Source organism: Streptopelia decaocto, assembly GCF_964273445.1.
Source record: "Streptopelia decaocto genome assembly, chromosome: 2".
In the NCBI taxonomy this organism is placed as follows: Eukaryota; Metazoa; Chordata; class Aves; order Columbiformes; family Columbidae; genus Streptopelia; species Streptopelia decaocto.
In genome coordinates this window covers 120,854,028-120,876,832 of record NC_138655.1, presented here as the reverse complement: position 1 = coordinate 120,876,832, position 22,805 = coordinate 120,854,028, and the positions used below count along the sequence as shown (strand labels likewise).

General features: G+C 39.4%; 1 protein-coding gene across 5 annotated transcripts in view; it reads left to right on the top strand.

Moving 5' to 3' along the window:
- RBMS3 (RNA binding motif single stranded interacting protein 3) overlaps positions 1-22,805 on the top strand; it is a gene marked incomplete at its 3' end in the record, with an annotated part of 709,654 nt that overhangs the window by 630,113 nt on the left and 56,736 nt on the right. For all 5 annotated transcript variants that reach the window (XM_082045370.1, XM_082045371.1, XM_082045373.1 and 2 more), the window contains 3 exons: positions 404-450; positions 9,219-9,315; positions 11,950-12,000. In XM_082045370.1, the coding sequence (XP_081901496.1) occupies positions 404-450; positions 9,219-9,315; positions 11,950-12,000 (195 nt within the window). The remainder of the gene's footprint in view (positions 1-403; positions 451-9,218; positions 9,316-11,949; positions 12,001-22,805) is intronic.

Genomic DNA, 22,805 nt, shown 5'->3' with positions numbered 1-22,805 from the left:
GCTTTAGAATATTTACCAGCTACCTGTCTCATAGGCAACAGCAGGATTCGGCCCTGTCTTATTATAGTGTGCAATCAAATGCATTGATCTCAGTGGAGTTGTTAACTGCTACTGGTGCAACAGAAGCACCATTTGGCCTAAATGTTATGGAGAAATGACAACCAACATACTGAACAGATCTGTTTCTCAGGGATCTCTCAGGCAGGGGAGGTAGCCAATCTGTCCGTGCTGCTTTGAGCCATCTGAGCTTCCCTGCAGAATTTAGATTTCTGCCTAAGTTGCATTCAGTTTTTATTCAGAATGCCTTAAAATATGTTTAATGTCTTTTTTCCATTTTTCCTTTTTAATTTTTTTTTTCTGCAGTAATAGTAAAAATCTGTTTTTCTTCCCTAACTATATGCAGGCTGGCATGGCTTTGACTTATGATCCAACAGCTGCTATACAGAACGGGTAAGGAATGCATGTTTTCTTATGCCTTTTTAAAGATTATTTTGAATGCCATCTTCTGTTTTCTTTTTCTGTGTTGAAACCTATTCAGAAGCAAATTCACTCAGTCATATTTTGTCTGAGGCATGTAATGCTATATTGTCAAGTTCTTCTTTTAGTTTCTCTTTTGTTTTTATGCCCTCTTGTTTGTAATATCCATTTGAATGGGAAGTTGTTTTTCCTAATAGTTTCCATCTCTATTTGGCAAATGCTAGTGGATGTTTTCTTAATCCCTCTCTGTCATGAAATGGAAACCAGTAAAGTTTCGCTTTACTGACTTTGCTTTTGTTAAAATACTCATTGAAGATTCCAGTGTATTTTGGATAATAGAGCTGTTACTTCATGTGGGGTTCTCTCTACAAGCTGGCTGGTTGCCATAGCATTGTCTGAATAGAAATGCCAAGCAGGGAGAAAGCCTTAAATTAGTGTGTAAGTAGATGTGACTTAGGGGTAAAACAAGAGCAACACTCTTCTTCATTTCTCAACTACGGTTTGCCAACACAAAGAATTGTAGCTTTTTTTCAAATTTACCAGAGAAGTTACATCATCAAATGATTACATTTCCAATTATTTCATGAGCTACAAAAACAGAGCCTTGAAATCTAGCTCTCCTTTCAGGGAGGCTAACAACAATTTGAATAGAAACAGGAGGTTTGACCCCAAACTCTTTGATCAGAGTGATGTGTGATATGATCATCAAATTCTGTGCATGCTTCTGTCCACGTTCTTCAGCTGAAGGGGAGAATATATTGATACAGGATGAGAATTATTTGTTAAATATTTGTTAGGGCACTGCAACTTAAAGCATTTAGGAAAAAAGCTAACATTCTCACTAGTTTAAAAAAAAATTATAATATTCAGTATGTTTTGCTTAATTACCCTTTACATGCAGGAGCTTTGTAGGACTTGTCATATTGCCATGCAGGAAGAAGCCAAACCAGAGCAACGCAGAAAAAAAGAGAGTTTTTGCATAGTTGTGATTTCAGAATCCTCTGGTTCTGTTACCCTCTTCTGACCTCCCAAACAAATCTTTCTCCTCCATCATCATACTTCCAGTTGGTAACACATTCTAGGCTATAAATAAAACCACCACTAGTTCATAATCCACCAGTGTTTCATAGAATTGTAGAACCATTTCAATTGGAAGAGACCCTCAAGATCATTGAGTCTAACCTAACTCTGTCACTAAACCATGTCCCTAAGAACCTTGTCTAAATGCCTTTTAAACACCTTCAGGGATGGTGACTCCACCATTTCCCTGGGAAGCCTGTTCTAATGCCTGACAACCCTTTCTGTGAAGAATTTTTTCCTCATATCCAATCTGAACCTCGCTTAGTGCAACTTGAGGCCGTTTCCTCTTGTCCTGTCACTTGCTACTTAGAAGAGACCAACACTCTCCATGGTAAAACCTCCTTTCAGGTATCTGTAGAGGGCAAGGTCTCCCCTTAGCCTCCTTTTCTCAGGGCTAAACAGCCCCAGTTCCCTCAGCCTTAGTTCCCTAAGACTTGTGCTCCAGGCCCCTCACCAGCTTTGTCACCCTCCTCTGCACTCTCTCCAGCACCTCAATGTCTTTCTTACAATGAAGGGCCTCAAATTGAATATGGGATTTGAGGTGCGGCTTCACCAGCACTGAGTACAGGGGGACGATCACTTCCCTGGTCCTGCTGGCCACACTGTTCCTGATACAAGCCAGGATGCTGTTGGCCTTTTTGGCCACCTGGGCAGACTGCTGGCTTATGTTCAGCCAGCTGTCAATGAACACCCCCAGGTCCTTTTCTGCCAGGCAGCTTTCCAGCCACTCTTCCCCGATTCTGTAGCGCTGCCTGGGGTTGTTGTGACCCAAGTGCAGACCCAAGACCTGGCACTTGGCCTTGTTAAACCTCATACAATTGGCCCTAGCCCAATGATCCAGCTGGTCCAGATCCCTCTGCATGACCATCCTACCCTCCAGCAGATCAACACTCCCACCCAATTTGGTGTTGTCTGCAAACTTACTGAGGGTGCACTCAATCCCTTCATGCAGATCATTGATAAAGAGATTAAACAGAACTGGCCCCAATACTGAGCCTTGGGGAGCACCACTCATGACTGGCCACCAACTGGATTTGGCTCTGTTCACCACAACTCTTCGGGCCCGGCCATCCAGCTAGTTCTTTATCCATCACACAGTACACCCATCCAGGCCATGAGCTGCCAGTTTCTCCAGGAGAATGCTGTGGGATATGGTGTCAAAGGCTTTACTGAAGTCTGAGTACACAACATGCACAGTTTTCCTTCCTCTACTGGGTGGGTCACCTTGTCATAGAAGGAGATCAGGTTGGTCAAGCAGGACCTGCCTTTCATAAACCCATGTTGACTGGGCCTGATCGCTTGGTTTTCTTGTATATGCCATGTGATGTTACTCAGAATGGTTAGCTCCATGACCTTGCCCAGCACCGAGGTTAGACTGACAGGTCTGTAGTTCTCTGGATTCTCCTTCTGGCCCTTCTTGTAGATGGTTGTCATGTTTGCCAGCTTTGAGTCAACTGGGCCTGATCGCTTGGTTTTCATCTGGACAACTGCCTTTTATTTCAGAGGAATTCCTGCATGTCAGTTGCGTGAATGTTTTGGAAACTGTAATTCGAATGATTCTTTGAGATTAATGTCATTTTACTTCAAGAATAATTTTCTTGAAATTATGAAGGTTATCTCAGAATCAGCCATTATTTGTATCAGAGAGTACCCATGCTGCTCAGGGGTTCAGGCTGCTCAGATGGTTTTGTCACTCAATTGTTTGAACACACTATCGGTGATCTTTGGGAAGATAAGTAGTACTCAATGGGAGAATTTCAACTCTGCTGTTTTTTAAATGTTCTTTTATGTGTAAGGCATGAAATAAACTACAGCATTGGATATCTCTCTAAGAGTGACGGTTACTGTTTTGACATATCTCTTCTTTCTAGAGTGTCAAAATATTTTCAGTTTCATCAGGACAAAACCATTTCATTCAAAATGCACTTATGGTGAGATCTTGATTGCATGAAGTATCATGAGAAGCTCTTACTATGCACAAAAATCAATTTGTCCACCAAAAGTTATACAGCTGTTGTTCCATCCCTTGATTGCATCTTTAAATTGTGGTCACCTGATGATCACCAGGACCCTTTGGTTACACAGTTTCTTTTTAGCTCCCCAGGCATTCACATAATAGTCTCTACATATCCTGTAGTTATAAATTTTTACTATTTTTCATAAGCCTCTCTCCTTGCAAGTACAATAAAAATTTGTCCCATGGGTTTTATTTTAGCGAAGTCTGGGAGCACCTTGATGCTTTCCTTGTAAAATGTGCAAATGCAATTTGTTGCTCACAGGTACAAGACACGGGTTTCATAGCAAGTTCACGGCCATGCTGAAAGAGAGTTAAAGGCTCTTAAACACCATAAAATAAAACAAGTTAACTTAAGCATGGGTGAAGGGGCGTTAGGCAAACACATCGGTCTTCCTCACACTGAGGAGAGTCTGGAAGGGAGCACAAAGCTGCTGCTGGCAGCCCCCTCATGTTGGTGTTGTGCCCATACTCACCCTCTGGGTAACGTGCTGCGTGATGCTTTGGCAGTAAGGTGGATGAAGCTGTTAAGGTTTGCATGAAGCAATGTTACCCAGAGGTCTCTAAAACAAAAGCTTCTTCCTTGTAGCAGGCCTGTTTGGTGCAGGGGTCAGGTTAAGCAGATATTGACCCTGCACACAGCTCAGGACTTGTTGGTATGCTGCAATAAGCATGAGTTGCTCAGTGCTTCAGGTGCCCACCAGTGTGGAGCTTAGTGACACTGATGCTGGAGATAACCAAGCCAAGGTGAAGATTCAGGTGAGGTATGAATTACCAATAAAATTTAAAAAGAAAGATTGACTGCATATGCTGATGTCTATTAGTCCCTCATAGGGTTGATAGATGCATTGTGATGCATGCAAGTTGCTAAGTCCATGCAGGACTATATGGAGGATGGAAGCCTACTAGCCATGTGTCTCTGCAGGTTTCACAGGGTGGTATTTAAAACCCAAAGTTCCTTAAGAGGCATGGATTATATTAGGTTTTCAGTTGGCACATAACCAAACCTCAGGGAAAAATCTGGATTCTTGTATGTTGTCCAAATGAAAAGGTGAGTTCTCATTGCTCATGGTGTAGTACTATTGGTTTTATTACTGTATAACTGCATATTTGCCTTGAAAATCTATGGCAGAAATAAAACAAAAGAGACTGAGAGGCTTTCACTAAAAACAGCTAAGATTTTTTCCCCACAAAGGAATAGATAATTTTCTACTGAGTCTATTATGTTGTAAAGCTTGATTCTCCATTTCATTATATTGTTTTTATGCCCATGTAACTCTGTTTAAGCATCCAGTGGAGTTACATCAGCATAAAACTGGTATAATGGAGTTGAGAATCCAGCCTGTAGTATACATAGCATTGCAGTATGAATTACTGAAGACATGGTAACCAAACACTGCAGCAGATAGGCTCTTTTCCTCTACTACTCTCTCTGTGCCTTTTTTGTTTTATAATCAGCCTTTTCTGAATTGCATTTACAAAGGCATTCAGGTTTTTGGGGGGAGAGTAGTGTGCCTGTTGTAATATGCTATTGATTTTTCAATGTGTGGTATTAATACTGTTTTAGTGGTTTAATGCACTCATACAAAGAACAAAATAGAGCTCTTGTACTTGCACTGTAAGGATGCTCATTTAGAATGTTCCTGAGGCTTGAGTCCTCGTGGCCATTTGACTAAGATTGCAATGTACTGTATCAGTTTAATATCTGATATCTGGGGGACTATACTGCACATTTGCTGGCCAATGGGCTCAATATTCAGATAGGTCTTTTTCATCTCAAACATCTGATTCTGGCTTATTGCAACAGAAAATTGCTGCCTTGATAACGCTTGGTAATACTCTTACATTATGTGAGCCCCAGGATACTATTTATGAATCTAACTTTTTCAGTAGTGCCTGCAGTCATGATGCATGAGCAAATGGTGTTTATTGCAGTGCAAATAGGGTCTTGCTCTTGTGCAGATTCTGTGTGGAAGCTTGCACATTCCCCCATAGGATGGGAACCATATGGATTTTTTTTGTTTGTTTTTTGGCAGGGAAATAGCGACCAGACGCTACAGATAATGCAGTCCCCAAATGCAGAGGGAGGGTTGATGGAGGAGGGGAGTATGTGCTTTGCCTGTTAAGCAACAGAAAACTGTTCTTAAAGCATTGCTTATGTGTGCCTGATGGTGTACTGGGAATGTGGTTGTTTTTAGTGTCTCTTAAAAGCATTTTCTTTGAAGCCCTTTATAAACCCTTTTCAGGAGCATCCAGGAATATCTTTTTGCCTCCTAGTTATGAGTTTTCCCTGTGGTTATGGACTCTGGGTGTGCTGAAAAGTTCTATTTTCGATACAAGGGCAATGTCCATTTTGCCTCATCCCAGCCACCTGCCTTTCTATGCTGTTGCTTCTAGCAAAGCAACTGCAGCTGAGGAGCAGGGACACTGGCTCACACCTGCAAAAACCAGCACAGGCTAATATAAGGATACAAACTGCATTTGTGGAAAATGCAGCTGAGCCATCCGGAGAGCTCTTCTCAGAACCCACAGATCAACCACCACAAAGATTCCATCTCTCAAAGTACTGTACCAGACACTGTACATTTTAATGCCAGGAAACTTGGGGGCATAATTGAACAATGTATCTAAAATTAGTCAAAGCCAGTATAGTTCATATCTCTTTCCTCTCCTCTTTCTGATGTACATATTCTGATGAGTGAGAATCCTGTATTCCCTTGGACTTACAACGTCCGTCTTCCACCTCATTTCACTTCTGCTTGAGCCTAAATTAAAAAGAAAAAAAAAAAAGGAAAACTGAAGATCAAATACAGCAAAGTCAGCAGCTGCAGATCTTGTTGGCATGCTGTAGGCTTTACACCAGGACTCATTTATTATGTCCCCAGCATGCCACTTGTACCAATTACGTATTAGGATATTACCTTGTTTGTATGTAAAGGGAATTTGGGGAGATGCCTCTGTGTCCCATGGGTGAGAGCATGTTGAGCCCTCTCTGTGAGGAGGCCCTGTGGGGCAGTGCATGGATTCACAGCTGTGGCAGGTTGAGCATCCTTCACCTGGCATGGTCTCCACTTGAGTCTGTCCCCAGCAAGGACACCTCTGTCCTCATCACACCACTGTACTCCACGCATGGCAGAGACATCCACGTCCTTTTTTCAGATCCCTTTGGGCACAGGTGACGCTGCGCAGGAAGACAAGCCCATGTCTCTGGGTGTAAGGGATTCCTGTTTGCAAAATGTTTGACCTACAGCTTGTCACAGTGACTCAGATTGTTAAACTTGATTTATTATTATTAAAATTGAAAGACATGAACTGGATTTTCTCACATTTTCATTTGCTGTGTCAGGTTTCCTTCTCTTCTTTGATGCTCTGGTGCATGCATTTTCACAATATAGCTGAGTGTCCTGATAGTATGTTTTATTTGATGCTTATTTGAGAGCATTCCAAACTGTGACATATAAATGGTATTGGCAGGTGTGTTGGAAGGGTTGTATTTTTCACATTACCAGAGTGTATATTCTACAAGCTTATGTACTATTCAGATAACTGCATCTCTAAGCTGAAACTGAAATGGTTATCTGTCTGTCAAGTTCTTGGCTTAGCACACGTTTTCTGTAAATTTGGTCACATTTACTGGGATTTATTGGAGAGTTTATTCCAAAGAGTCAGCACTACTTTCAAATGGAAAGTTGTTTGTCCCTTGCACTCATCTTTGTCCGAGCAGTTCATACACGGTATGAGTGCATTATCAGTGCCTGGTTGATAGACAGAATAGGAACAAAATGAACAAAAATGTGTTGTTTTCTCAAAAGAGGTTTGTTTTTATGCTCTCCTTCAGTTCAAGTGGTTTATATGTATTTCTATTATAAATTTTACCTATAGAGTGAATTCTATCAGTCTGCCATTGACTGTTTTCATTTGCCACGCACAGCATTTCTTAGTTCATCCACTTAGCAACAGCATAGCCAAAGTGATTTCTGGTTAACCTTAGTCTGGAAGAACACTCCTGTAACAGGACTTTGATAGCATATGCATCATGCGAATGCCATAGATGAACCCAGCTAGTGCTGTAAAAATCCTCTTCCCTCAAATGTTCTATGAACTTAATCTTTGATACAAGCAGTGGGATACAAATGCCTCTAAATTCTCATAATAGGATATACACAAAATTGGGCAAAGGCACAGTTTTATAATAGTCTCTGTGCGAGCATTGTAAGGGCAGATAAATGTTCCTAAAATAGCAATATATTTCTATTAAACAAAAAAATCACTCAGACGCCACCTGCTGCTTTTGGCATTTTGAAATCTTGTTTGGAATAGAGAGAACAAATGATTGCTTCTCTGTCTCCCTCTCCCCCCCTAACTTTGAATGTTTCCACCCAACCTGCAATGTGGCAGCCTGTTTTTCCGAGGCAATTGGTTGGATGAAATCAGTGGTTATTTGAGCCTGCATCCAGAATGAATGCATCTAGTCTGAACTAGACTGATTAGTGGTAAATGTGGGATGCCAGGGCGATCAGGAAATGGAGCACTTGTTTAAACACAAGTAATGATTTTTTTTGTTGCATGGCTCTCATGGAAAGCTACTGTTGATTGCCTCAGTGTGGGGAGGGGGAAAAAAAGGGAAGAAATGACAGGGAATGTAATCCACTTCACTGTTACAGAGAGAGCATATGTGTCAAATCTTCTGGTACTCCTGAGATTGTTGCACACTATGTATCAGACAAGAGAACACTGCACAGGAGTGTTTCTCCCTCTCATAATCCAAAATATCAGCATTTTGACAGCTGCAAGACCATAAACATTCTTTTTTTTTTTTTTTTTTCCTAAGGAATTGTATTTTTCTGGCTTGCAGTTGAAACTGAAAAAAGGAGAAATGCAAAAATCTTTATGAGCACACACATATTAAGTACTTACATGATCCACTAGTAGCAATATTTTCCAAGTGATAATTTTATCAATAATCATTAACCCACAGGGAAGGAGAAGGAATATAACATTTATTACCATCCAGCAAAAGATGGTGCAAATTTTGTTCATAGCATGCAACAGTGGAAATAAAAACAACTAAATCTGAGATTTTCAGTGCTGCCTAGGGCATTTAGAGGCATAATTTGTGATACATTTCACCAGAAGGTTTTCTTTTTTCTTTCTGCCTAGATGAATATGAAAATTTCAGCCAGAGTTTTTTGTAGCCATCCCTTATAAAAGAATTCAGGCATGTATATGGAATGTGTTATTCTCAGCACTGAAGCATTAAGATTGGAAAAGAAAACAGTACCGCATGTAAAAATGAAATCAGTAATATTGTCTTCGATATTGCATAAGAAATTTGCTTTCCTTAGCTAGCGCCCTGGAAAATCAGCTGTCTTTGCATTTCAGATAATTACTTCTTGTATTGTGAAGTTCTATATTTGTGCTAGTTGAAGTGAAAAAAATACGCTTTGTGTAAATATTCCTCCTCCTTTCCATTTTCGAGATCTGTTCAGTGGAGCCATCACATCTTCTTTATTGTGATTTTGGAAATAGATGGACATAATTACCTGTATAGACTCTTTTTGTCTTTGCCCAGGAGGCAGTGAATTAGTTAGTCAGAGCCTAGCAGTCAAAAGGTTCAAAAAATCTCGCTTTTGTTCTTTGATTGCAGATTTTATTCCTCACCGTACAGTATTCCAACAAACCGCATGATTCCACAGACATCAATCACACCATTCATTGCTGCTTCCCCTGTCTCTACATATCAGGTATGTCAGATTTGCGCTTGTCTACTGTGTTTCCCAGTTAATTATGTTTTGGATGTGGATGAAGGCAGAGCAAATACCACAGAAAATTGTGGGAGTGCTTGGACTCTTGAGTCACATTTTTAACAAAAGGCTTTCTAGTAGTATTCAGGTATCATTTGGTGTAGAGTTTCAAGTGTTTCCTGCATTGTTTACACTAGCAATGAAAGTCAATTTTTTTTTAATGTTTTAATCAGCTTCTCCAGTAAACAGCATTTTGCTTCATTTCCAGTTTGCAACAGCAGAATCTTATCATTCTTACTGGAATGTTCTGTCATTTTGGCTCCCCTTCATTAGCCAAAAGTTTTTTTAAGTGCACTTTTTTATAATATATGTTGACTGCATCGTATTTTGACCTTTTGACCTCAGCTGTATTTCCTCCAGGAACAGCATCCTCTAAAAGTGCTCATTTTTATCCAGTAATCCCTGACAAAGCAAGTTGGTTGAGGATAACTGTCCTCATATCCTTCTTTAGTCTCCCACATGTTTTGTTGTTCAGAATTTCTCTTTTCAGCCTGTCCCTCACAGATCTCCACTGGGAAATTATTGCCATGCTCTGGCTTTCAGACATGGAAGTCAAAATTGGGTTGTATAGTTTTATTATTAGCTGTTCTCTGGGAACATACCACTTGACTCTGCAGCTGGCCATTGGCTATACATTTTCCCATTTCAATTATTTCTGTCCTATAGCATCAGTGCACTTCCAGTTCCAAGTTCTACCTGAGATAAACTACCCAAACTTGCAAAGCTATATGGTGGGTTGTTCTTAATGTTCGGGGTTTTTTTGTTTGGGGCTTTTTTGAGACTATAAGCTACTGCTTATGGCTAATTCTGGGAGGCTGTGCTTACACGTACTGTGCTTTAAAGTTGATCTTCAAAGATAAATGATTCTTGTAATTTTTATATTTTTTTTTTTTTACTTTTGTGTTATTTCATTTTAGATGGCTGTGTAACACTTGCCAAACAAAGGTTTGTTTGGTGAAATAAATTCAGTAAATTTCAGTAAACAGCAACACCAAAGAAATGTCAGTGCCAGAGACATACAAGTGCAGCTTGCATGTGCTTTTCTCAGTAGCAAAGCTGGCTTAAGAGACTTGTACCTCCTCCCTCTTTCTCAGGCCACTGAATTCAGACCACTCAGCTACTTATTCCTATCACTGCTCCACAGTTGCTCACTTCTGCCATCATGGCTTGAACCATTGCATCAGTTCGTGGATTGATGCATTCACACCAAAAATATTGGGGTTTGGTTCTTGGTTGGGCTGGGTTGGGTAGGTTGGTTGTTTTTTTCTACCCATATCATTCTCTGTAGATAGTTTGCAGTATAAGCCCTGAGACATTTGCCCTGGCACAGAGGAGGAACTGCAAGGGTGGGAGCAATGAGCAGCAGCAAACTGTGGCAGCTGTGATGTATTTTAACTAGGGGAGATTCACAATAGCCAAAATTTCTGGTAGAAGTGTGTTTACGTGTGTGTCATAGGTTTGGTTCTAAAGATGTTTCACAGAACTTGCTTTTCAACAATAATTCTACTCTGATAAACTTCAGCATGTTTTGAGGCACACAATTATAGACTTATTTCTCACCACTTGCTTCATGAACAAAATCACAGGGCATCTGCAGACTTGGGACCTTGCAGTTTTCTCCTAGTCATCCCTGCTGGTGCTCTGTCTGAGATGCCACATTACCATCTCTGTGAGGTTGGAGATAACTCGTGAGGTGCCCATGGATGCCTGTGGCACAGTGGTATCTTTATGTAGTTCCTGTGTTTTGTGGTGCCCAGACAGATAAAAAAGGAAGGAGAGATACGCAGTTCTTGGGGTTGAGTCTGAGTTGTGGTAGCATATGGGCTAATCATGCTTAGCACCAGAGGGTGTTACGACCACCACAAACACACAAGAACTCTGTAATGCATTTAAATGTTAATAAAATAGGTATATCTATGGAATCTGTTACATGTCAGTTATAAAGCGGAACAACAAAGAAGGACTTTGGGGAGGCATATAGAGTTGTGGTGGGAATGGACCCCATGATGCCCAAGGTAAGAGCTGATCCTGGTGGGCAGGGACATCTTAAGCCAGCTTTGCCATAGAAGCTTTCAATTAGAATAAGCTTCAAAAACTCTGAATTAGATCTTCAGTTCTTACTGAAAATGGAATAAATCATTCTGAGATCTCTGAAAATGTTATACCTTTAAAAGTTCATACAGATACTTTTGAAAATAAACTTTGAACATTTTATGTCTCCTCCACTGTTGGTTGGGTGACATGTTCATGATTATATTGATAGATGAAAGCAAACAATATGAATTTAAAAATAAGACAACATGGAATATTGAAGGTTGCTTTATGAGACAAAACAGTGTCGATCATGGAAGTGGTGCAGTCACTCAGATTTCTGACTTTGGTAGAAAACATTATTGAATGAGATTTGAAAGCTTTTGCTTTGTCAATAAATTTCTGAAGCATAAATGAATTTTGGATTGAGTTAAATGACTTAAGTCTTTGCCAAAATTGTTGTAATAGAAATAATATTTTCACGTAAATCTTGAAGTTCTGTTTTAAACTTTTCTGTGCTAATTAAAAGTATTTGATATGCAGGTCCAGAGTACTTCATGGATGCCTCATCCGCCATATGTTATGCAACCAACAGTAAGTGGATACTTGCTTATATCCGGTTAAAAGTGTAGCCCCCCTCTGCTTGTCAACCCCATTAAAGTCCTAGGTCATGTAAAAGCAGCCAACTGCTCCCTTTGACAAGAGCCCTCTGATATAAAGATTTTGCTGCTTATGGACCAGGAGCGGGGAGGATGGGTGATATGCTATCTAATTGCATTGATTGTAAGAGAATAACAAGCTCTAAAGTGTTGCTTCTGAAGCTTGCTTCAGGGACTGAAAGATAACTGCATTCCTGCATACTTTGAATTGCCAGGATCAACACGCTAGCCCTTCCTTATATGCTTATCCATCAAAAAAGTCCTTTGTAGTTGTATATACTTTAAAGGATCCTCAATGCCTCAGTAATTTATTTCAAGTACTGGAAAAGGGTAAAGCACAACTGTCTTACAGAGTCTCTGCCAAATCTGAATCTGCTTTGTGATTTGACCAATCAGCTCTTTGATTTTCCTTGAGTAAATTGTCATCTTCCATTAATTTATAACTACTACTTAAAGCTACATTCCACTTCAGCCAACATGCATTAGAAGCAGTGCAGGTGATTTTTTATTTACCTCATAGAAATACTTAATGCACTTCGCCTAAACATTAGAGATAGACCAGAAGGAAACAACATACTGAATCCCACTATGTACAAATTGCTTTCCTACCTTTGATCAGTTTCTCAGGTATGGATGCACTTAATGGGATCATTAATCAAAATTCAAACATATACTCCACATAAGCATCAATACATTGATTTATATGAGGAGGGTAAAATGAAAATGAAGGTGTGTTGTCCCTAAAACAGGGTTCTTTACCTGGTGTGCATGCAACTGAGATAAATTCTGCACACAGAGATGACATATTGGTTTTATTACAGAGTGGTACAAGTTGGTGCTAGATTAAACTAGCTTACCAGCAATACAAAAGTCTCAGTCATTTATACAAAAACTTATTCCTATACACACGCCTTCAGGACAGCACTGTAGGGCTGCTTGGTTACAATATTTGCATACAAGTTATATAACATTATTCTTACTACGCACACTCAGTGATTAGGGTTCCTCTCCTGGAGGCAGTATCCTTCAACGAGGAGATGGGGTTTTTTAATTAAAATGATATTATAATGAGCAAAATTTACTTTAGGTTAAGCATGTCCACAAAATTTGGCAATAATCACTGGATACTCAACTGTCAGTTCCCTGTGCATGGTTGAATTCTCAATTCTGGGATAGGTCTTTTTCTATAATTGAGAGTTAATTCCTGCTAGACATCTCATTTGTTATTAGTCTAATATTAACTTTCTAGTAGGCCTCATGGCCAGGTCTTTTGGCCTATCTAGCAACAGGTGTATTGTTTAGAATTGTTTGTTATTCACATCTGTGTTCAAATATTTTGACTTCACACTACAGTAACCTGTAGTGAGAATTAGCTGTACAACAACATGGATATAATTACACTACATCCCCATTTAATAGCACAGGACTCTCATCCTGATTTGAAGGCCCCTTCTACATCCCTCAACTATTTGGAGACAAGTTCTTCAGTTTTCTCTCACCGGGCAATGACCATAGCGTGGGACTGACTGTCTCCTGGAAGCCCAATTCCCACCATTGCGATGCTGCACCTCTCCAGAACGGGTGGAAGTTTCCATCTCATTGGAGAAGTGCTACTGCTGTGCTCCTTGTAGGGAGACAAGCAGTATCAAACTAGCTCACAGTTAAAATCAATCCTGTATTCTAATATTTGGATTTAATTGCAGATCACAAGAAATCTTAGATGTGCGTATATGATGAGTTATCAGACTTGCTGAAGCAAGAGTCTCTGATCCTTGCAGAAAGACTTCCTTTCTAAAAGGAAAACCTAAGCATTTTAACAATGCCATTTTTTGTGTATATCTGTGTTTGAGTTTTATTTGACAGTGTTCAGCAAAACATTTTTGTGCAGTACTAGAAGAGGTGTTTTTGGTGTGGTAATTGGATGTATTTACCCTTTGGTAAAAGGCTGTAAAGCGAAAAATAACTTTTATAGTGAGTGGCACCTTCAATATGCTGAGTAAAATTTGCGTTCGCTGCCAGCCAGACAGTTGTGTCAATGAAAGGATGTGTGCTCGTGGGTGGAAAAGCAGAGGAACAGAGGATATGTGGTGTAACATTTCAGTTTCAGTGTCATTGCCATTGTGAGTTACCTCCATGTGTTGTCTGTAGCCATTCCAGTCTCTTCACTGAAAGATTTTTCCCATGAGTTTCCCAAGATTATGTTCTTAAATAAATGGACATGAGGCATTTAGTACTGGAGAAGTATAAAAGCAAAAAGGCAGAACTACCATTCCCCAGGTTTCATTCAGAGATGAATTCTTTATTAGAAATGTCTGACAAGTTGTCAGAGAATTACTACACAAAGGACTCAAGAGGCATCAGAATTAATGGCCTGTTTTGAAAGAAAATAAAGAATATGTGTCTATTGTAAGTTTGCTGTAGTTTCAGGCCTAACTATAGACTCTATTCTAGGCACCTCCATAGCTTAAAAAAAAATGAAGGAAAGATTCCGATAAAGTTGGCTGTATTTAAGACACGAGTCTTACTATCTCTGTGAGCTTATGAAACTGGGAACTTTCTAATTTGATTAGCTTTTTGTTTCTTCTTGTAACTTAGTTTGCCATGTTATTATCTAAATTGCCACTGCTTTACTTCATAATATTTTATGAGATGATTGATTGTGGTATGTGATGTCCCACTGGAAACCAGTGCAGATAAATATTACATTCCCCTTGCCCCAGGAAGGAGAATATTTTGTTAAGCCTCTATTATACTTTGTGAGCAGGGATGAACTCTTACAGAAAGCACAGTTTGAATTGCTCAAATGCTGATGGTTAATTCTTTGTTTTGATTATAAGTATCCCCTAAATCACGTTACTGGATGATTAGCTTTTCATTTCCGACAAAGTCCTACTTGATATTTATGTATAATTTAACACATGTTGTGTCCCTCATGACCGAAAAATAGGCAGGACCGTGCTGTAGAGGAGACAAAGGAGGTTTTTCATTCAGCATGCTGTGCACAACCAGGACAGTTTTGGGAGGGGAGAGCTGTGCGGCACGGCGCTACCACCCTGTGCCTGCCTCTGCTCTGCCTGCCCAGCTCATCTCCTTTGCCCCCTGCCTGCCACGTGCTGTCTTCAGTGATGGCCCCCGCAGTAGCTTGGCATGCCAGAGATCTTGCTCCTTTATTTCCCTTTATATATTGATTTCAGCCGCATTTTCCTGATGGGTGCGTTCTGTATGCATTTACTTGGTGGATTTAAAAAAACAAAACACTGTATTGAAAGGTATCTCCAATTCTTTCAGTGGCTTTTAGACTACAACCAGATAACCCTCTGACCCTAATAGGCAGCAATAACACATATATTAACTGGAAAATATTTGCATATAATGCTTTCCGTTGCTCAGTGTTGTTTGTTTTCTTACTTTTGGTATCTCCTTAAAAGCAAATAACAGCGAAAATGACATTCTGTGAGAAAAAAACAGTCAGAATTTTCTTTTCCTAATGAAGGAAAGTCAGATGGGCAGTCAAGGACTCTGCAGGTATATCATAATTTACTCATGATTTTCCCTGTCACTTTTAACCTCGGTATCATAGGTTGATGCCAATGAGCAACTGAAAATACAATTTTAAAAGGGTTTTTATTTTTTACTATCAGTGGGTTTTGCTGGCCTTATACTAAGAGCCATGGAAAATTACTATCAAATAGGTTGATAGTTTCAGAATAAATAGTCTTAAAATATTCTTCTACTAGTATAGTAGGGTCACACATTAAAACCTCCCACATCTTTGTGGTTGCACAGCCTTCAGGGTTTTGGAAAACTGAGTTTGAACATGATGAAAAATTCACCTTGAGGCTCATGTGTGAGTCAGACATTTCTGAGAAAAGTACCCTTTGTAAATGGAGCCTTCAGCACTTTTTGGCCATATCGACTGCACTGTGTCTGAGTAAGAATGCCTCAAATTTGCCAGTTTTGTTCCTTCACCCTGGTCCCTCTCACTAGTTGTACTGGAAGACAAGCTCCAGAAGAGTTATGGCAGTGTGGGTTTGGACTTATATTGACATAACATTTAATGCACTGGTGGCAGTATGGGCTCCATTCAGTTAACTGTAGTTTTCAAAGTACAGTGCTCACTCATCCCTACTTGAAACAAGTCTTGTATTTCATTGCTGCCTCAGGATAAGGGTAGATGGATAGTGATGACAGAATCAAAACATAAATGGGACAAGAGTTATTCTAGGGATTTATAACATTTGCCATATTAGTGTGTTTTTCCTGTAGCCACTGAAGGCTGTCTAATGGTTCAGGGAAAACTTTGAAAAACGTTGTTTAAAGTCAATTTGCATATGGATAATCTTCATTTTTATTAATGATGACATTTGTGTAAAACTTTTTTGATTCAGTCTTTATTACAAATAATATATATGTACTCTTCCTCTCTAATGGCAATTTTTAAATTTTTTTTTTTTTTAGTGAACTAACAGAAATACTCTATGTGCACATGTATGTGCACACTGGTTTTACCTTCTTTTTACCCTCTTCTAAGTTGCAAGTAAAACTGTGTGGCTGTAAGTAATCCCTGTGTATGCACAAATAGATGTTCTTGTCAGTCTGGAAGAGTTTCTGCGTAATAGCTGCAGGAGGAATATGCCAGTGGCAGCATGAAGGGTGCAAGCAGCGCAGCATATGGAAAAACCTACTATTGATCATGATAAAGTGCTTTGCAGAGAACTTGTCTTCTGGATGTTTCTCAAGCCCTTATAGCCCTTTTAGAAAGGTCAATGTCTTAACAAATGCCCTTATTATTTTTTTCTGTCTTTCTTCCTGTGGCCTATGGCTGAATGGAATCTGTCTGTCTTTAAAAGCAACAACAAGAATGCTTCTTATTTCATGAGAAGTGTAAAACCTCTGCTTTGGTGAGAAGTGAGGCTGAGTAAGGACTCCAGATTCTTGCCTTTTGATTGTCGTGCATGAATGTAGCATAAAAAGTACAAACTGTCCAACTGAAATATATCAGTTTTCATTTTCTCACTAGCAGCTCTGTTGTTTTGGATGATGCCCAAAATACCACAGCAGTTTCAGTGTTTTGATTCGTCCACTCTTGAACAAAGAAGTTCCTTGTGCTCTGTTCAGTGTCCCTCTCCCAAAACGCCTTTCTCTGCCTCTCGATTGTTGCTCTACCTTTTTAGCAAATAGAGCCAGGACTCCATCTTGCATTTGCCTGGTCGAGTGCAAGGGAACAAAGTTTGTCCTCTGTAGACAGTTGAGTCCTGTCTCCAAGATGAAATGTGAGAGTTTGGCTGGCTGGTATGAAAAGTAAACAGGAAATAATCCTTAGAAATTGGAATCTCCAGCTAGTCTTTTAACTTTTAGCTGTGTATTTTTAAGAGATCCTTTGAACATGAACTTACTTGAACTTTTAAGGCTAAAGAGTTTAGAGGTTGAAATAACTAACCGAATACCAATGCCAAAGTTCTGCTGAACAATTTTAATTCCAGTGTTTCCCGAGGCAGAAAATCAAGGACTGCCAATTCTATAACTCTGATAATCAAGACAGTAATTGGCAATGTTCCTTTGGGACAGGCAGGCTTGTATGAGGTCATTTCTGCCTGCCTCTCACCCAGCACCCACCATAGATACCAGTTGTCTCGGTGCTACTAAATTGGTGATTTCAGCCTCAGCTGAGCACACACTTACCAACCCTCTTTAGTGCCAGGTGCTGTAATGTTAAGGAGAGTACCCGGCACAGAAGAGCTCAACCAACTCACACCTCTAAAGGGAAATAAGTGTGAGCAATTCACTCAACTTATATCCGTACTCAGGTGTAGGGGTTTGTACATTTGATTAGACAGCTCTTCTGGAATTGTATCAAAGTATTGCTGCAGTCATTTGTTCTGCTGTTGTAGAAATTAATAAGAAACATTATGAATGGCAGAAAAAGACATATCCAAGTTAGACTTACAACCTCTTCAGACACTCTGCTAGAGTCCCCTAGTGAAACTGGACATTTTTTGTGATGTCAGCAAGACACACCACATATGGATTCATTCAGAAAACATGGCTGGGAGAACTACGAGCATCTCCATTAGACAAACTCTTGCATTTGAGGAACTTGTGCTTTGCTGTCTTATCCTGAAAAGGCTTAACAGTTCTAGTAAAATTCTCTCTTCTTTCAAATATTCTACAGATAGTATGAATATTAAATGGATAAACCATCAGTCTAAGGGTTTTTTTAAAATACGTTTACATTAGTGGAAAAAACATATCTTGTTTATTTTATACAAATCTATAAAGTAAATGGAAAAGATATTTGGAAAAGAAGGAGGCCAACACTAAATCTGAAAGGTACTCCAGAGATTCTGAAGCCAGGAAATTCTGGTTGAAGTTATGGAATATTGATTTATTTTTAACAGAAGAGATGCAACCTTTATCGTCAGTCTTCATTGTCAAGAAAAATCTTAACACAACAGCTGTTTAAAAGCAGTAAGTTTATCAAAGGGAGCTGTTGTTTTAAGAGATAGTTATTAATCAATAGACATTAGAGTACCTTCTGTGGAAGAATGTAGTGCATTTTAAAAAAAATCAATCTCTAATTTTGTACAAAGCCTGCAGTCTGTTTTAACTTTTCCAACTCCATGTACATCAACTAAGACTGAAAATCACTAGTATTTTATTTATTTCATCTAATATATGTAACATTTCTGGTTGCATGTAGATTTGCGTTTACATCAAGTTTTAAATTTACACCAAGTCAAAAACCTGAACACCCACTGTAAGGTTCATATATCATGTTTGTCATTTTGACCAAAAATTCCTCATTTGTTTAGCACTGGTCAAGTTAGTTATTGTCCAGGTGGTAGATTAATAAGCAGGCAGAATGTGATGGGATCAGGAGAGAGCGATGGACTGTGCAAGCACATGGTATTAATTACAGGCCAAGAGTTGGATTAATGAGTATGCAGAAAGTAATGGGCTCAGCAAAGTGGTGAATTAGGTAAACATGTGATATAAATTTGTCAGATGACTTCTCAGTTTAGCTCACCATCAAATATTTTTGCCGTATGTATTGCATTATGGTTACACATGCATATGTGTGCTGTGAACTAGAGAGGCATGGGATGCATATATGTTACGATCCTCTCAAATTTATCCTCCATCCTGGACCATCTCTTATTTTTTGCCTGGTAATGATGTCCATTGTCTGCAATTGATGATAATATTATCCAGCATCTGCAGTGAGAGCTCTGCTACGCTGGCTTAAATAAGATGATATGTAGGAATTAAGCGGGACACAAGCCCTCTTGCAACACAGCTGGTGGTATAGTACAATTGCCCAACGTGCAAGTCCTGGGAGGGTGGAAAGGAAAGGCAACAATTTTCATCTGCCACAGGCAGCAAAAAGCTTTGAATAAGCTCTGTGCTCCGGGAGCACAGAGGTTTCACACTAGTTGGTGACAAGGCTGGGAATGATCTACTGTGGGTGCCTGCTGCACACAGCAGCGGGTCCCTTTCCCATGACAGAGATGTGGTTCTTGTTTCTGTAGTGCAGTTAAGGATAGAGGTTGTTGCTGCAGGACAGTTCTCCAGCGGAAAGGGACCTGGATCTCCTTTCGGCTTCCCAAACTGCATCCCTGCACTGCAGAAAATCAGTGTTTCTGTTACAGCTGAGGCACAAGGCCTTTTTGGAGAAGGGAACAACCCTGTGAACCCAGAAGAGCAGTATGGAGGAGCAGCAGTGTTACACAACTAGAGTGATGATGGGGCAGCACTGTAACTGTAATGACCCCAAAATAAGAGTTATAAAGACTGGCACAGCCTGCCAAAGTTGTAAATGTGAATTCCTGCTAGTGAAGGATCAAGTCAGGTTTTACACTGTTGATAAAATATTCTTTTATATACAACTGAGGAGGGAAGGGGCATGTAAGAATCAAGGTGTAAACTGCGGAGTTAATTATTGTATTACTATTTTTGAAAATATGGTATTCATACAGATTTTTGTCGCAGAGGATTCAACTGTTACTGGAAGAAAATTCCAAATGGAAGTCTTGCATACTTGTTCAGCTGTAAATGTAAAATATAGCTATATTCAACATTGCTCAAGCTCCTTTTTGACCCAAGCTTGCCTTTCCTTGCACTGGTTTCAGAGGATGCGGATAGACTTAGAGCACTTAGTGACAAATACTTTTTCTTCTGCCGCTGATCTGTTGTGTGACCTTGGAGAAAACATCTTTCTTCTAAGCCTCAGTTTCCCATTTGTCTTTTTTTTTTTTTTTTTTTTTAATCTCATCTGTTTAGATTATAAAACTGTCAGCACTAAATAGCTTTCACTAGATGTTCGTGAAAAGTCTGGTGGAACAATGGCCTATCTTGACAGATGCCTCTAAACACAGCCTCACAATGATACTATTAATGTTTAGGATTTTCCTGTTAAATATTAAAATAAGCCCATCCTAGCTACAAGGAGAAACACTGAATCTGTTTTTTACCGGTATAAGTCAAAGTTAACTTTGGTTAAGAAAATTGAATTGCATAGGTGTGAAACTGAATGAGAAGAAAATCACGGCTGCAGCAATAAATTGAAGAAGGAGATTCTGGCACCTTCCTAATCCTTAGAACAAAAGCAGTTCCGTAAATTACCATTAAGTTATGCAAGTGTATTCAAGGACCAATTTACATAAGTAGGGGAGACTAGCTAATCTATATATTACTTGTGATTACATCATGATTTATCTCGTGCAGGAGTTGTGTAAAAATTATAATAATGTAGTCTAAGGACTTAGTGTCCAGTTTATAAGACTCTGGATTCCTGCTGCATCCAGAAACCATGCTATATAATCCCTTCCAAAACCTGATTAAATAGTTTGATTTGTTGCCTCTTGCTAATCCTGTCAGAAAGCCTGATTCAGAACACCTTTGCTCTGAGGCTTAGTACTGCATTTTTAATTTCCAACGTAAAGGTACTCCTATTCACTTTACATTCATCTGTTCTTGGTGAAACATTCACCCCTACCTTTAGTAACTCTAACCCCTTCTGGATTTCGCCGTAATAACTTATAGACAAAAATCTTACCTGCATCTTCATTTTCTATGCTATCTATACTATGTCAACATCACAATGCCTTTGGAATACCTTAGGGATTTTGTACCTCTGGATGCCACGATGACCCTTTTGTGGATCTGTTCCACTTTGAATTCATTTTTCTGGGGCAGCCAATGCTCACAGTATTCCCACCTTTTCTACAATAACATTAATACTTCCTTCTCTTTGCTGAGAGTACTTCACTGCATTGTAAAATAACACCTTTTTTTTTCCCTTGTGCACATGACCTTGGTAATGCAGTCACCCTGTAATTCACTGATATACCTAGGTTTTCTCCTCCTTCCTGGTTTCCAGCAATTGCTCTTCTGTTTTAAAGGAAACCTCAGATTAGCCATAATTGTCTTAATGAATTTGCACCTTGCTCAGTTTAATGCAGTCCTTCTTATACGGTATTTCAATCTGCCACTTTACTGACATTGCCTCAAAACGTTGTAATTTCCCCAAATCTTGCTATTCAAGGGCATTATTAAAAACATGGAGATTTTAGTGACCCTCCCACTGAAGCAGCATAGCTTGTCTTTCACCACAACCTATTGTCATTTTCTCTTTAGTTAATTGTTTATCATCCCCAAAGTTTAGTAATTTTTGGTGTAGCACTGCCTGAAATACATTATTGACCTTGAGAGAGCTTAGATCTGCTGCATGTCCTTTGTCTAGAAAATAGGTCATTTTCTTTAAAAAATGAGGTTAGCTAGCTTTATCTTTGCTTTATCTGTGTTCTGTCTTCATTAACATCCTTTAGTGCTGGCCACTGAACCTGTGCTTACGTGTGCCAGCTCTCCCATTGCTCTGCAGCAGAGATGATCCAGTACTGGGTCCTCTTTTCATTTGCATCCACACTTGGAGTTCAGTGAGTGGCTTCTCTGGGTTTTTCATCTCCTTTGACTGTATTCATTGCTTTGCCTGAAGTCACCTTCTCAGAAAGCTGCCTGCGCTGTCTGGTGGCTCATGTGGAATAGCAAGGCAGTGTCCTTATCCTGTTTGGGCTACTTGTGAAGTACCTTTAATGTGTACCCCGTCCTCACTGTCTGAGGAGCCCAGCTCTGGGTTCTGTGCCTTGTTTTTCATTTATCTATATGAGAAACCTTTTGTTAGTGTTTGTATATCATTTGCAAAGTCTCAGATAGACTTTTAGCAAATCTTGCTTCTGCCCTTTAGATGTAGCTTTTTTGTTGTTCTTTTTTTTTTCTCTTTTCCCTTCTGTGTTCATTTCTGATACACTTATTGAGGTGTCTGAGTAAGTAGCTGACTAATTAACACCTCCTCGACTGTAACTGATGAAGCATCTTAATAACATAATTATTTTAAAATTATTTTTGCAGACATGGTGTGAACAGTTTTTTTATATTAATGTATAAATTTACACTGCGATTTGACAACCTGGAAATTAGAAACATCCAAGATATCATAAGTAATGGCTTATTATTGAATGTAGTCAGGTCTACCAATGTTTGCTATTCATTTTTTACTCTACTAGATAAAATGCTTTCATTTCAGTTCAAATGTCTTTATAAAGAATGTTATATTGACCTAAGCTTTGCAGTACAGAGGCAAATCTATGTCAAATTGTGTATCTTCCCTAGACTGACTTCTGTCCTACTGAAGTGGAGTGATTGCTTAATTACAGTTTTTAGCTTGTAACATCGTGGCCTTGT